Source organism: Enoplosus armatus, chromosome 1 (genome assembly GCF_043641665.1).
Source record: "Enoplosus armatus isolate fEnoArm2 chromosome 1, fEnoArm2.hap1, whole genome shotgun sequence".
In the NCBI taxonomy this organism is placed as follows: Eukaryota; Metazoa; Chordata; class Actinopteri; order Centrarchiformes; family Enoplosidae; genus Enoplosus; species Enoplosus armatus.
Genome location: NC_092180.1, coordinates 17847072 through 17864339, shown reverse-complemented (window position 1 = coordinate 17864339; position 17268 = coordinate 17847072). Strand labels below are relative to the sequence as shown.

Here is a 17268-nt window from a genome sequence, read left to right as displayed (position 1 = left end):
ACGGGGCCCTGAAAGCTGAGACTCAAAAAACATCTAAAAACCCAAATAACCCAAAAGTTTGATTACTGGCTCAGTGCAGACAATTGAACAAAGAAATAGAGGTGCCAGACACTACTGTGGCTAAGTAGAGTAAAAATCTAATTTACACGTTTAAGAAGCAAAACCTTTCTCCTCCTTCCCACTTCTCTTTTCTCCTCTTGTCTCGTCTCACCACACACCTCACGCCCGTCTCCGTTCTGTCCTTCCTCCGTATCCTCTGTCTCGTCTCTTCCCTCCATCTCTATTTCTGTTTGTCGATATTTGTGAGCTCCGTTCTCGTCTGTCCTTTGTGTCCTTGCTTTGAGGCCAGAGAATTAAAATTATTCATTTTTCATCGTTCTCTGTTTTCACTGTCCTCTGCATTGCTCGCTAGTTAAATGGCCTCCTCTTTTACTGTCTTTTTTGTCCTTCCACCTTTCTCTTTCTCCAAACCTTTTTTCATGTCTGCCTCTTTTCCACTTTCTCTCTCCTTTTTTGTCACCCCAGCCCCCCTCTCTGTTGACCTGACCTTTCAAGTGATGAAAAATGAATTGCATAAAATTACTGCTAATAATACAGAAACCAGACTCATTGTAGCATTTGAATCGTGTTTTAATGTCTGTCTTTCTTTTCCCTTTATTTGTCCCTCTACTCATTCCCTTTGTTTTTGTCTCTCCTCCCCTTTCATTGTTGCATATGATTGTGGGTAGTGAACCAAGGAAAATTGATTCTGTCCAAATTTGTCCTCCAATCCATGTTCTGATTTGGATATATCAAGAGCTCCTTAACTCTGCACTTCAGTTTGCTCACTTTCATGGACACTCAAAAGTAAAATTGTGTCACTAATTGCTTAATTTCCTGGTTTGCTTGAACAGTGGTAAGATTAAATGTAAATATGAAATTATACTTTGCATAAATCAAAACAATAACTGAAAAAAAAGTAATTTAAGAATGCAAAAAATACATAAAAGTTAGAACAGCTAAATGAAGCACTTACATTTAAACATTACTATTATATTAAATGTTTTTATGTGTTCATTCGTACTTCTGCTGCTTGTCCAGGTCCGGTTCACGGTGACAGCAGGAAGAGCAAGGTAGCCCAGCCTCAGCCATGTTCTGCAGCGCTTCCTGGGGGATACCCAGGTGTTCCCAGGCCAGATTGAATATATGCTCCCTCCAGTGTGTTTTTGGTCTGCCCCAAGGCCTTCTCCCAGTCAGACATGTCCAGAATCCCTGTACAGGGAGGCATCCACAGGCATTCCAATCAGATTCTCATCACCTTAACTGGCTCTTTTCAATACAAAGAAGCCGTAGTTCTACTCATATCTGAGATCCTCATCCTATCCCTGAGAGTGAGCTCAGAGCTTCAGGGTGAGGAACATGATAACTTTAACTTCAAGATCTCAAGATACTTTTGGGGCACCAACTTGCTCCCAACCCAGAGGGGGCAATCCACCATATCAAGGAGACCACCATGGCCTCAGACTTGGCCGTGCTAATCCTTATAGTCCTAACCATTCACCCTCAGCTGCAGACCAGCCCAGTGTGTACTGGAGGTCACGGTTTGATAAAGCCAACAGAGCTACATCATCTGTAAAAGATTATCAAAACTGACACTTTCCACTTTTTGGCTGTGCCTACAAATGCAGCCCATGAAAATCCCAAACAAGCACAGAAAACACACATTACAACATTGTTGTTGTTGTTTACTGTTAAAAGTTATATTAAATTTTCCCTAAGCATGTTTAGCTTTTGATATATGATATTGAGCTTTTGTGGAACTAAAGATGATTATTGTACAAACGTTAGCTGTAAGCAGGCTGGCAACAGATGCACCAACCATGTGTATAAGAGTGTGTCTGTCTCCAGTAAGGATTGGGATGTACTTCGACCTGTAAATTTAGAGCTATACTGTGCAGACCCCCAGATACTTGAAGTGCATCATCTGGGGCAGCAACAGGCGTGGAGGTGTTTTATCCTCATCTTAACCATTTATCCTTCGCTGCAAACCAACCCAGTGTGTTCTGAAGGTCATGGTTTGATACAACAAACAGAACTGCATCATCTGTAAATGGCACACATGCACTCCTGAGGTTACCAAGACCTAAAGATGCTGTCCATGAAAATCAAAAAACAGAGCAGGAAACAGGGCACAGCCTTAGTGGAGCTCAACACCTGAAGTGTGTTGTTCCGTCGACTCGTTGTTCATAGTGAGTCTTTGTGGAGCTAACTTAAGCTGTATCTCTGTCTGTTCTATCAAACATGCAGCAAGTTCAGTTATATAGCTCAACTTGGATTAACCAACTTCCATGCCAGAACTTCCAGTTACAACAGTATGAATGTCAGATAATAGTTTCTCCATCGTATAAATGTTTCTTCATTATATAAAGGTTTTTCATCAACGTTATTTAGGCAAGTCAATACACTATTCATCTCTGTCAATTGCAGCTCTTTCAGTTTTGTGTCATTTGTTCCTCCAGAATCCTCCCATTCTCCTCCTCAAATCGTTTAACCATCACCTCCCAATTAAGTCTCAAAGGGTTGTTTCAGCACAACCTCTAGTGTAATGAAGAGCTCACCTCGCTGCATCAGCGACAAACCACACCTGACTTTTCCTGTCACGTAACGACTGTTGTCGTGTAAATTTTTTAAATTACAATATGTTTTTCTGTCAGTGTCTGGGCTCATTACATGGTTGGTTATTGTGAATAGTAGATCTTGTATCAAATTCATATAATTTATTTTTAGAGAGTGGGAAAATCACTCCCTTCACTCTCCTTTTCTTCAATGACGAAGACAGCAGGACACCTGAAAGTAACACGGAGTCGGGAAAACACAAAAGAGAAGATCTTGGAGGGTCCTGATCTCAAGCCAGCAGGGATCTTTATGGCTTCAGGGCTGGGGGTCTTAACCACAACATCAACTGTATCAACACTGAACACAATTGTTTTTTACTGTCACATACATATTTATTTTTCTGTATTTCAGGTTTTCAGATTTGATGTTGCCTTATTGTTTGCTTTCAGAAGTCAACAGTAAACTGTCTTGCTGTGTTTCAGAGATGTATTTTTTTAAACATTTCTTTCTGTTTTTCAGGTTGTCAGGATTCATGCTGCCCTCCCCTATTGTCAGCAGTGGATCTATATTGGCCTTGTGGTTTACCACAGACTTTGCCGTCAGTGCACAGGGCTTCAAAGCTGTATACGAAGGTAAGACAATGTGTGAATGTGCATAGTGATGTTTGAATGCTGGTCATGATACACAGAAAGTTTCTGAGACAATTTGATGACAAATTTCACCTGCAAAACGACTGAACCTTGTTGGAACATTTTGTTTGAGTAACAGTGAGCTTCAAGGAACAAGTAGCACAGTACGCAACACAAAATGAAAGTAATGCTGGACATTGCTGATTGATTATTACTGACCAGCACATAAAGTATTCACAACAAGCACTGTATTTAGAAAGTGAGAGAGCTAATGTCTTGGTCATCCCTTCATCGGTTGGGACTGCTGTAGCGTGTACACTATAAATGTACACATATTCTATAGTCATGTATTTATGTGTCCTGTGGTCTCATTTCTACATTGAGAGGTCCATCTTCATGTCAGCGCTTGTTATGCTGACTTCCTACCTGCGTGATGTTTTGCTTTGTGTCTTACGTGCGTTATGAACGTGGTATACAAGACTTTTCCATGTCTGCGTGCCTGTTGGGATGCAACTCAAATGCTTAGTCTGACCTTTTGAAGATGTGCACACACACATATACACAAACACACAAACACACACAGAGTTCCATTACGCTTGCATAACAGTTCATCTATGAATCATGAACTCTAAATATCAAAGTCAAACTCAAGAGACCAGATATACACACTTACTCCCCTGTGTCTGTGTGTGTTTCACCTGTATCCTACTCTGTCAGTGTATGCTGTATGTTGTGTGTGTGTGTGTATCCCTGGATGTGTATCATTTGCGTGTTTGTGTATGTTGAAAGCAAAAAGTACCGGGAAGTACTTTGTCTTTATTTTTTCTTTTCATTGTTCCTTCTCATATCTGTGGGGAACCTTAAGTGTGTTTGTTGCCTCGGGAGTGATTGTGATTGTGTGATGGTGTGTGTGTGTGTGTGTATAACTGACTGGTCTTTTTGCTAATGTCTTTTTTTCTGTTTGTTTTCTTTGTTTTGCATTGATGTCCTAGACTTCAAAATATGATTCATGTCTTTGTGTGTGTGTGCAATTACAATGTGTGTGTATTTGTGGGTGTGAATGCTTGTGTGTATGTTTAAATAAAATGGCATTCATGTATCAAAACAAGGCATGACATTTATTAAATGTTTTGTTTTTTTGTGTATATGACATCAGTTATCAGTCATGTGATCAGTCCTGGTGTGTGCGAGTTCCGGCTAACTGGTTAGTTGTTTGCTTTATCTTTATGCCTGTGACCATTACTGGAGTTTATTGAAAGATAAGAGATCAAAAAAAGGAACATTCTGAGGCAAAGTTAATTGAGTTACATTGTTCAAAGGATTGCATCAAATGAGAAACAAACAATGATCACAAACCATATCCTTTGGCACATGTAATGCAATTTACCGAGTCGTTATGCATTTTAAAGGTAATTGCATGTGTGATATAACACATTTAGAGATTAGGTATTAATCGGTTGCGCATCTCAAATTGCCAGACGATTTCAGAGAGATTTTAGGGAGCGCTACAGACACTGCCACTTTCACTACATTGTAAAGATAACACTCATTCCTGTCAACTCAACTCAAGACCACTAATACCAACCTCGGCATGACTTTTTAACTTGTGAAACAAAAACACGTCTCAGCTGTCTTCTCGACTTGTTAAATCCAAAGCCTGACTGAATGTGACTTTAAGCAATGTGAGAAGCACCTCTGTGACTGTAATCAGTTAGGTTGAATCCAAAGCAGATCCACCATTCAACTCTAATTTGAAATGCTTGTTATAATCTGCAGAGTTAGACAGGCAAAAGTTTGTTTTCATCCCACCAAGAAAAATAGTGGGACCACCTACGACGTGAGGATCCTGAGTTGAATATTTGATGTGGATATCGGCAGTGTCCATGCTCAGTAAAGGCAAAGTTTTACTGTGCATATGACCCTTTCTGTTCTTTTATTTTCCCTTTAACCTCTATCTCTGTTATGCTATATAAAGCAGGAGACCTTGCACGTATCCCATATAATACTGTTAAGATCTGATCACACAAATACTTGGGTACTGATAGGTTACAGGGTCAGGAACTTGAATTCATAACCATTGGAGATCCGAAGTCCCACCTCATAGTACATTTTCATCCTCTTGCGGCCCAATGCCCTCGCAGACTTGACCAGATGACGGTGAACACATTGCTGTATATGACTGAAGTCCACGAGGGCTCAGTCCACAGGTCCTGGAAGTGGACATTTTGACTCAGTCATACATTGTTGTAGTCTAGTAATCACTAAACTGACACCTCAGTATCTGTAAACTTTGAAGTTGCCTTCAAAGAAATCTGTTGTTCATAGTTTTGTTCTCCATGCACATTTCTGAGCTTTTAGTGTATTTTTATTGATGATGATTTTTCCTCGAAGGCACATTCTCTGATTTTGTTATAGCGTTTAAAACCGCTATCCCGTATCCCACAACCTCTTAGCTTACTGTTGATGTTTTGCTTCAATGATTGTGTCTTGCATTTTGGTCCTTGTCCCTGTTGTCCCTTTGGCTTCATGCTGCAGTCAAATTTCCCTATGGAACGAGCTGATTTAGCCAAATAACAGCACTGAAGGAAATTTTATTATTCCGAAGAATTCGACAATCCCAGCATCTTCTTTCCCTCTTCTACTACCTTCTGTGTTTCTCTCCCACACCTTTTTTCTCTTCCTCCTTGTCATCCTTTCCCCACTCGTTCTCTGCTTCTGTTCATTTAAACTAATTTACACTAACAAAGAATCTATTCGGCCCTGTCTTTTTATTGTCCTTAACAACCTGTCTCCCCTGTCTGTCTGTCTGTCAGTCCCTCCCTGTTACATATCCAGTTTTGTTAATCTTTTTATTAAAGGAAACCCGAATTGAACTAAAAGTCTGAAGACATAGCTAACTGATAAGACCCCAGTCGCCTGAGAGAGGGATGGATGGAGAGAGAGAAAGAGAGAGGGAGGGTGGGTCAAATGAAGCTATAAGTGGTGGAAAGCAAGGCCTTGCTGATAAAAAAAGCAAGTTTGCAAACCAGCTCTGCGAGACAAGATAATCATCAATTAATTTCCCCTGAAGCAAAAAGAGAGAGAGAGAGACAGACAGACAGAGAGAAAGAGAAGGGGGGGATCCTAAAGAGAGAGAGGTGAGGAGAGAGATGGCTAGGAAGAAGAGTTTGTTGTCTTCACATTATTCAAGAGGACAATCATCCTACATATCATCATCAAATTAATTTTGAAGTGCTTCGGTCATCTTTTATTAACAGTGATGGTGTTTTGATGGTATTTTGTATTCAGATGCAACGGGGTCCTGGATGGAGGATTTTCTTGTCACATGTAATTCTCCCATCTCCCTCACCATCGTCCCCGTCTGTTTCCCCCCCGCAAAAAAAAAAAAAAAACAGAAACTCAGAATAATTTAAAATATTTATATTTGTTGCCTCTGTTTTCAGGAATCAGTCAGTGAGCATGAACTCTTACAGCTGCTTCATCAGAAGACTCACCTGCAGCCACAGTTATGGATTTGTTGGAAACAATATGGGTTAAGCCCCAGGTAGTGTGTCCACTAGGACCCTCTCTCCACAATCAGATGCCTTGGTGCACATTCCTGCTGGACCTGGGAACTTAACATGTGTTAGCAGTCATGGTGCCAAATGCTAAAAGTTATAAATATTTAAACTTTTAGCAAAAGATTGCCTCGCCTCAAATGAGTTTGCAATTGTCGCTTAGCAACAAGAAGCACTACCAGCACTTCCCCTGAGCATTCGTTAAGTGCTGCTACCTGTTAAAAGAAACCCAGTGGATGCAGGGCCTTACTTTCTTGTTCACATTAGTGACTGTCCTGCCAGGAAACAAAGGGAAATTGTATGAAGCAGATATGCGTCATGCTCTCCTTGCTGGTTCCTCTTCAACAAAAAAATGGGTCAAACTTCTTTCAGATGTGTTAGGTGTGAATCAATTAACATGGCAAGTTGGGAAACGTTACATGGTATGAAATATATATGTTTACTGGGTTCAAGGGTTCAAACCTAAGGACAAATCTCTTTTAGTTCAAAATGGTTATGGATGTATAATGTAGTATAAATACATAATTATGATGAATATTAAATGTGTTCCAAACACATGGTACATCTTGTAATAACAAATGTATTTTTAATGGTTAAATTCTATTTAAGGCCAGTATACAAATGGCCTTGAAACTAATTATTGTAGGGAGAAAAGAGGTTTTAACAATTCTCATTTAACATCTTGACTAAGAATACAAGAGAACTGCTCTAGGCCTATTAATTATAAACTGTTGATAATCACGTACAATATGCACTAAAACCGTTGAACTGTGTGCATGAGAGAGAGAGAGAGAGAGAGAGATCGATCATTGACTCCCAGCTCCACCTTTAACTTTAAGACAAAGTAGAAACATCATCTTCAAAGTCTCAACAGCCCCCCCCACTCTCTCCATACACACACACACGCCCACGTACACACACACACTTTGAGAGAAAGAGGCCGAGTGTACGTTTTTCGGTCCCTAGGCTAGCTGCAGAGTTTCCTCTCCTGTTGAGGGACTTCTGTGAAAAAACCCGACTTGGAAACCCTTTAAAGGGACTTTGCACATTAAACACAAGCGCGCGCACACACACACACACACACACACACACACACACACACACACATACACAGGCTCGTACACAAACAAGCACAAACATATGCACACACGCATAGAAGGCTCTTGGAGATTACGTAGGGCTCACTCTGGAAAAGCAATAGAGGGAGAATAAAGAAGAGGGGAGAAAGAGAGGGGCAGGCCTGTGTGTGTGTGTGTGTGTGTGTGTGTGTGTGTGTGTGTGTGTGTGTGTGTGTGTGTAAATGTTCCAGAGCATGTGTTACAGGTCACGGGTATTTTTGTTTTTTCTCATTTTTTGTTGTTATGGCAATGCTCAGCGTGTCACCATGTATAGGTTATTATGGGGTACATGTAATGTGTGAGAGCCCGTGCCTGAATGTGTGTATATCTGTAAAATTGCAGGAAGTTCATCCCCTTTGGTGTTGGCATTTCCACCGTCTCTCCTTCTCTCTCTCTCTCTCTCTCTCTCTCTCTCTCTCTCTCTCTCTCTCTCTCTCTCTCCCTCTCTCTCTCTTTCTGTCTCTCTCTCCCTCTCTCTCTCCCTCTCTCTGCTGTGTAGACTGGTGTAGAATCCATTAGGAACACTTCTAGGAGCTTCCAAATCTTGCTGACTTGATGCGAGGCTTTGCACAGACTGTGGCAAGAGCCCTATAGCCACCAACCATTGGACGAGATGCAAAAAGATCGCAGCCTCCTGCTCGGGGATTTTGGGTCCTTAGACATGATGTTACACATAAGAAAGATTTATTCATCTACAGTTTTTTCCGATGCCTCTAGCCAGATAGTTTTCTTAGTGGTCCTTTTATTTCACAGAGTTTCGCCTTACTAAATCTCAGAGGGCTGCAAATGGCCGTTGCAGAAAATTGCACTACTGTAGAATGGAGTTGTGACATAATATGCATATGAACTATGTGATGTTGGCAGACAGACAAAAAAAGTATTTGGAGGAGTGATTTTCAAATATAAGTTTTCAGGATTTGTTGATAATAAAGTCATGATGAACAAGAAATGTTATAATTGCGTTTATTCCTTATTTATTACTAACTAATTCACTCAATAAATAAATAATTTAGTTTTGTTCATTAGTTTGTTATCTGGTTGGTTGGTTAAATTTACATATTTTCTCAGCGCCCAAGACTCTTCCTGTAAATTCACATCAGAAGCAAGGCGTGGTGTGTAAGCGTCCATCTGTTCAATCAACACAGATTCTGGTCTTCAGTCGTCCGTCACCGTCCTCAGAAGCAGCTGTCCTGTCAGCAGCGGCTCCTGAAGAGCTGAAAGGGCAGCTACTGGACAAACTGTCTTCAAGTAGAAGTTGTGAGGAGTATACAGCTTAATCAGTCATAACAGATACCATTAATATAAGTTCAAAACGTATTGAAAGCAGGAGATTTTTGTAATTGAATGGACTTCCTGTGGATATTTCCCTTCACTAAATGTGCCAGCAAAAATACAATAGTCTCAATAGCATAAAAACCCACAGGGGGTCCCCCGTTGCGTGTTTGTTAGGAATCTGTGTGGATTATTACATTTGAAATTGATGGGTATCTGTTCATTGAGATGGATGAGTGACAACCGTCAAAAATACTTTCTGTGTGGATTGCCCTGTTATGATTAAATTGTCTTAAATCACAACCTGAATTTGTTTCTAACTGCGTGCTCCATCTGGCGTTGCACGTTGCAGTTCTAAATCCAATTTTCACCACATGCTGTATTTTCCCTGTTTGAATGACAGTCGACCATCCTGTTAAGTAACATCCAGTTGGCCAGCTTGCTAAATAAAGAACGATCAACGCAAAGCTTCAGTAGGTTCAGGTGTCAAGGTTCAGAGATCATCAACCAATGTGCTCGAGCTGTTTTTTGTGTATCCATATAGAGAAATGTATTTTTAACACCTAAAACATGCTTTCACCATCTGCTCACAAGCACCAGTGGCTAAAAGCAGCGTAGACGTGCATAAGAAATGTTTTCCACTCATTGTTTCCTGAACTTGTTATCACACATCACACTTCGTTATACTTTTGAATCCATGTGGATAATTTTAATCAACAGTAATGATCAGCTACATTTCTGTCAGCATACGTTTCTTCTGAACTCACTGTTGTACACCGCCTGTGTTGTATGTTTAGCATTTATAGATTCACAATAATAACTGCTTTCATTAGGTCGGAGAATTATTGAGCTTGTAGATTTGGCAGCAGCAACATGGACTCCATTTATCTGAGTGAAAGTTAGAGGGTAAACAAGTCTCAGTCATTCCAAAGAAAAATAAATTCATTTGGATTTCCTTTTGATTAGCTTGTTGAGGAAATGGGTTGCGTGTTTACTGATGAAATGGGTTATATATACATGTAAAATATTAGCTGTTTGAAGTGGAAATGGTTGAGATGACTTACATTAATGGGCTTGGTGTAAACATAATATGATGTTTATTAAAATTCCTTTGATGTATATAATAGGATGTATTAAAGTGGAGCACACTTGCACACATACATGTAAATGAAAACAAGTGCAAACACACACATATATAGACAAGATTTATATACCTTACAATCTCATTTCAGGTTTTTATTGTATGCGGGTTAGGTTTGTAAAAATATAAACATATAATATCCCTTCATATCTTAAGTGGAAATGATGCTGCAACCAACTGAGACAAATGATACGTAAAACATAGAAAATGTCATTTCCTACCTTTCTGAGGAGGAGTTTGTTGTTTTTTATTTTTGCAGCGGGATATCAATGATTATGATTATGACTGACATTTACTGCATTTCTCTGTTACCAGTGCATAGCCTATTTTAGCTCGCTATCGACCTGTTATCCCCTGCTCCTATCAGTATCTGTGTGACCCTCATTGAGAATAATAGGTTGCCGAGTTTAGTCAAAGCCAATGGATTCAGCAGGGAAGCTTCTTAGAGCAAACACAGCAAATCATTAAAGGAAGGAAGTGGATTTGTCAACATGGATAGTCAGGTGCTGCTACATATTTGTGTATTTGTGTGTGTGTGTGTGTGTGTGTGTGTGTACTGAAGAGATAAAGACGGCAAAAGAGTGAGAGCGAGAGACGTTTAGAGAGGAAAGGGAGAAGCAGTCCGTTACACCATTAACCCATATTGACTGGAACGCCATAGGAAGCTCTTCACTGTGGGAGTGTGTCATATAACGCTGTTGTTACTGACGCCAGCAGTAGTCAGCTACATCGATCGAAGCAGCAATGTCAACTATCCTGCTGTGTGTGTGCCCGTGGTGGGGTAACAGAGGAGTGTTCAAGGGTGATACCACCGTCATCAAAGCATGTTGCCGGAGCCAAGACACACACAGACACAATCACTTTCTGAAACACACACATACATACTTGTAGTGAGAGTGGGGTGAGTGTGTAATCAACTTCCCACCATGTAGTAAAGTCAATATGACATCTAAGTGGTTTGAACTTTGAGCACCCTTTATGTGCTATTCTGAGTCTCTTTGGGGCTATCTGGACGTGCACAAGTGTGGACAGAAGGTGGAATATATGCTCACAATCACACCTGTTCTGCACATCCACAGTGTTGTTTTGTTGGCTAACGTGCAGCTCTTCTTGAGCAGCTGAAGATATCGGACCATATTCAGAGTTGAGTCAGGCGTGCATAATGACCAGTTTCTGCCAAAACTGTGTACATCAGCATTCACACCTTCAATTTATCTGTGGACTCAGATAGCTATTCAGACTTGGAACCTATGTGGTTTTTCTCTGCACAAAATCCACTCCAAGAAAAGACTGTATTAAGTTCAGCACCACTGTCCAACAATTGTCAAAGCTGCATTTTTTCTCCCTGAAATGCATGTCTGTAGACAACATAACATATGTTCACATGCGAAAACACTGTCTGTTTTTACATGTGATGTGTTGCAGGAAAGCTTTCCTTTCAATTGTGTTTTTTGAATGTATTCATTTTAATTAACATTATTAATGGTGCAGAAGAAAATGACACTCACTACATTTGCGACATCACAACGGGCATTTTCACTAAGCAAGTGGAAATTGGCCGTATATACAACCCAGATGACTATATCACCATATTCAAGTTATTTGTTGCACATTTTAGTAATTTATTATTGCATTAAAGCAGGCAGTGTTTACATGCAGGAGACTCGCTCTCCCTCTCCCACACAGTCACAGATTCCCCAAACTAATTAACCGTCGTTGTCCTAACTGAGTGAACTTCCAGACAAAGTTAACAGCAGGTCGATCATATGGAGGTGGTTCAGTTTCTGGAGGGCAGATACTATGAAACTACTCTTCTCTGCAAAATATACCACAAAATGATTGCTACTGAATGCAACAGTACCACAAATCCACCCCCTCATCTAAGACAGTGCCCAGTGCAGAATGAAGAATGCATAAAACTATATAAAAGATAATAATGTAGAAGTGTCACAAGATGACAGCAGCTGTATTTGAAGTTTATGGGATTAAAGTCTGTCATTGCTACGACGGATTTCCGTTTATCGGAGGCTGTGGATGAGCGTAGATCTGAAGGGAAAAAAATTTAAACTTAGACATGTAATGTCCTGTGATGTAGGATACCACACGATCAAATGAAGCACATCATTGTTGATGATTTTACCACGTTGGTTTTGCATGCCGCGGATTTAGCGCCTTTTTTAGCCACTCATATGCTGGAAGCAGCTGCAAGTGAAGTCATCACTGTCTCCGAAGCCTGTGTGTGTGTGTGTGTGTGTGTGTGTGAGAGAGAGAGAGAGAGAGAGAGAGAGAGAGAGAGAGAGAGAGACAGAGAGAATGGTTGTGCGTCTGACAGTAGTAAACTCACGGTGTCCTGGACACCAATATTTTAATGCATCACAAAAGATGATTCACTGTCAGGTCAACAACGATTTGTATATGTAGGCAAAACTTAATATCGAGTCTTTTATTATTTATTATTTTATTACTACAATAATGTTGTAGTTGAAATGATGAAATGGTTCATGCTCAAAAACGACTAGTCTCTCTGAATGAATTTTGGAGAAAATGGAAAAATATCAAGATATATTTAGTATATCGCAGCCTAAAAATAGTGAAATATAAATATTGTGTTATCTATAAGCCATATCGCCCAGCCCTACCTACAACCCTCTAACTCATATCTGTTGTGTGTTCATTGAAAATGTAGTCATCCAGTGATGTTCCTTTTCATCCATTGTCCAACCACAGAATAGGTTTGCAAGAAACACTTTTTACACCTCTGATGGATGTCCCCTTGCAATTATTAGTCCATTTATTTTTGACAAGAAGGCCTTGATCTCTACCTTTACTGTAATTTCCTTTTCCTTGTTGGCGGAGTGGGAGTGCATGTAACTGCTTCATAATTTAACTTTTAAATTATCACTTCTTCTGCAAAGGAAATTAAATTCATTAAATCAACCACTTAAAAATACAAAAAACACAAAATCTTGAAAATAAAGAAATATATATTTTCCCAAAGTTGGTGTTATTTGAGTTCCCAAAGAATGGTGTTATTTGATTTATTTTTGGCTTTGGTAAAGATGACCAAAAGCTTATACTGTAGAGTATTAAGAAGGTTATTAACCGCTATTATCATCTACATTTTAAGAGTTTATTATGTTTGCCTTATGTGACATTTAGAGGACTGCAATGACAGTAAAACTATAGAAGTACTAAAAGATTATCTTTTTAGTTATGTGGCATTGTTACAGCTGTGTGTACGAGGCAATATGTTGACGATCCAAATGCAGACACTGACGCAGAACAGGTCGAAGAAAAAGGACTTTTACTCTTCTATTCTATGACTACCTCAAATAACAGGCTTACAGGCAGGCACAAGAAGGCACTCCAAACAACAGCAAACAAATCCAGAACAGGTGGATGTGGGAGTCAGGTAACCAGGATTGGTGGGAAAGTCCGAGGGCATCTGGTAGACAGGTGGAAAAAGGCAGGTCTGGGAAGTTCCTCAGAAATGCATGACGGGCCTCGAGGAAGTGAGAAGTGGCTGGAGGTGGGGACATGGGGCAGACTGAGCGCAAAATAAAGACAACTGAGGCTGTCATGATGCTTCATAACATAAAAGGATTCTGTAAATGTTTTTCAGAAAAAAACTTTGATGGAAATGTTCAGGCAATACCTCTCACCTTATAAAGTCCAGAGATATCAGATGATCATGTGGTATTGTCCAGATGTAAGCATTCAGGTGGTCATCTATCCTGGGCAAATATAATATAATGATAGAAGCCCAGCTTAAATTCCATATTTATTCTCCTACATAGCCATGATATCTTGTTAACCACGGGGGGCTGCATGGAATTTGATGTTATATAAGTGGATATTATTAACCCGGTACACTATTTGCCAGTCCACCATCATATTTACATGAAATTTCGGAATCAGGTATCATGGAACTTTTCCTAACCTTTCATGGGTAGTTATAATGTACCAGACAAGGGTGACGTCGTGGTCAGTTTGATACTTTTGAATTTACAATTTGATAAGTGACAACCAAATGCACCATTGGTTTTGGTCTCTGGGAGGCTGGACACTCTTGTCTATGGTGGTGGAACTGCTTCATTCTGGCTCTCAGGTCCTCTAAGGAACTCATCGTCATGGGCTGAGATCCAGTCGTTGAATTAGGACACACTTATTAGACACAGCGTATTTCATTTAGTGGCTTGCTATTCAGGTTTGAGGCAGGTTCAGTGATTCACCACGGCAAGCTTCTTCAACCATCGGTCTGTTGCTACCACTGGTGCCACTCATGAATTGAGTCCTCATCCTGGGGTGCGTCCCACTCAGTCGGATGGCATGCCGTTCATTACACACTTAAGTTGATGGTTCATGAAGGAGATTATGTGAGGCTACAGATACTGTAGTGGTATTGGATTCCCTGCTGAATATTCTACCAGAAACAGTGTTTTCAAAGTCACACACATACAGTTAGGCCCAGAAATATTTGGACAGTGACACAAGTTTTGTTATTTTAGCTGTTTGTGTAAACATATTCAGGATACAATTATATAATCAATATGGGCTTAAAGTGCAGACTCTCAGCTGTAATTTGAGAGTATTCACATCCAAATTGGAGGAAGGGTTTGGGAATTACAGCTCTTTAATATGTAGCCGCCTCTTTTTCAAGGGACCAAAAGTAATTGGACAATTGACTCAGAAGGCTGCATGGGCTCGTCCCTCGTTAACCTGTCATCAATTAAGCAGTTAAAAGGTCTGGAGTTGATTCCAGGTGTGGCATTTGCATTTGGAAGCTGTTGCTGTGAACCCACGACATGAGGTCAAAGGAGCTCTCAATGGAAGTGAAACAGACCATCCTTAGGCTGTTAGGAGTGGCCAAATCAACAGTTTGGTACATTCTGAGAAAAAAAGAGCGCACTGGTGAGTTTGAGAACTCAAAAAGGCCTGGATGTCCACAGAAGACAACGGTGGTGGATGATCGCAGGATCCTTTCCATGGTGAAGAAAAACCCCTTCACAACATCCACCCAAGTGAAGAACACTCTCTAGGAAGTAGTGTATCAGTATCAGTAAGTCTACCATAAAGAGAAGACTTAATGAGAGTAAATACAGAGGGTTCACCACAAGGTGCAAACCATTAATCAGCCTCAAAAATAGAAAGGCCAGGTTAGACTTTGCCAAAAAATATCTGAAGAAGCCAGCCCAGTTCTGGAACAGCATTCTTTGGACAGATGAGACTAAGATCAACCTGTACCAGAATGATGGGAAGAAGAAAGTATGGAGAAGAATTGGAACAGCTCATGATCCAAAGCACACCACATCTTCTGTAAAACATGGTGGAGGCAGTGTGATGGCATGGGCATGCATGGCTTCCAATGGCACTGGGTCACTAGTGTTTATTGATGATGTGACAGAAGACAGAAGCAGCCGGATGAATTCTGAAGTGTATAGGGATATACTTTCTGCTCAGATTCAGCCAAATGCAGCAAAGTTGATTGGACGGTGCTTCACAGTACAGATGGACAATGACCCAAAACATACTGCGAAAGCAACCCAGGAGTTTTTTATTGCAAAGAAGTGGAATATTCTGCAATGGCCGAGTCAATCACCAGATCTCAACCCGATCGAGCATGCATTTCACTTGCTCAAGACAAAACTTAAGGCAGAAAGACCACAAACAAGCAACGATTGAAGACAGCTGCAGTAAAGGCCTGGCAAAGCATCACAAAGGAGGAAACCCAGCGTTTGGTGATGTCCATGGGTTCCAGACTTCAGGCAGTCATTGCCTGCAAAGGATTCTCAACAAAGTATTAAAAATGGACATTTTACTTATGGTGATGTTAATTTGTCCAATTACTTTTGAGCCCCTGAAATGAGGAGACTTTGTATAAAAATGGTTACAATTCCTAAATGTTTCATAGGATATTTTTGTTCAACCCCTTGAATTAAACCTGAAAGTCTGCACTTCAATTGCATCTTAGTTGTTTCATTTCAAATCCAATGTGGTGGCTTGCAGAGTCCAAATCATGAATATTGTGTCACTGTCCAAATATTTCTGGGCCTAACTGTTTATGTGCTGTACCAGCTAGACATAGAAAATGTGAATCACACACGTAAATCAAGAGTAAACTTTCTCATTGACCATCATAGACGTCTGTCACACCACGCATTGTGCATTTGTGTATCACATTGCTGACCTCAGAGGTTAATGCTACATTCAGTGAACTTCAGAAATGTAAACATTTGGACATTTATGAAGTATGGATTTTTTTCTGACAATGTGACTTGGGACCCCCCAAGTTTACATTTTCTCATGGGGGTCCCTTATCTCTTATGTCCTACAGTTACAATTCAAAGCAGTTCAATTGCACTGTAATAACCTAATGGGAATTGAGGGGCAGAGATAAAAGATTTCTGTAGCATTTTCATATCTGTGTCCCCATTTTATTCTCTGTTTCTCTCTCCGATGATAAGCAGAGCTTAAAAAATCTGTGTGACAATCTTTGAGACAGAAAGTGCTCGCTTTACTGTCACTTAAGCTATGCTCTCTCTAACTCTCAGTCATGCTTTCAGTTTCTTCCTGGCTTTCACTGTCTGAGTTTCTAACTCTGGTTCTGTCTCACACCTTAAATCTTTAACACATCAGTGCCATCCAAGGGAAAGAGGCAGATTATTAGAATCAAATTCCGGTTGTGGCTTGTTACATGGTTCCAGTGAATATCTATATACATTTTTTATAACTTTTACATCCCTGTCTTGACGAATTGACTCTTTTCCTGTCTTGTGTTTATCAAAGTCTAGTCAAGACCTAATAGGGGGATCACTAGAGATGATCTTTTCACTCCAGTAAGTATGATACTGACACTTAGGTATAATATAATATGTAATAGCATTTTTATGTGCATTAAAAAGGAGAAGTCTTTGTATCATTTTCTAAAAATCAGTTAAGGACTTAAAAAAAGGTAT

The 17268-nt window shown here is 40.1% G+C and overlaps 1 protein-coding gene across 1 annotated transcript in view; it reads left to right on the top strand.

The window, feature by feature from the left end:
- csmd1a (CUB and Sushi multiple domains 1a) overlaps positions 1 to 17268 on the top strand; it is a 281553-nt gene that overhangs the window by 38770 nt on the left and 225515 nt on the right. The window contains exon 2 of the mRNA XM_070906253.1: positions 3115 to 3227. Coding sequence (XP_070762354.1) covers positions 3115 to 3227 — 113 coding nt within the window. The remainder of the gene's footprint in view (positions 1 to 3114; positions 3228 to 17268) is intronic.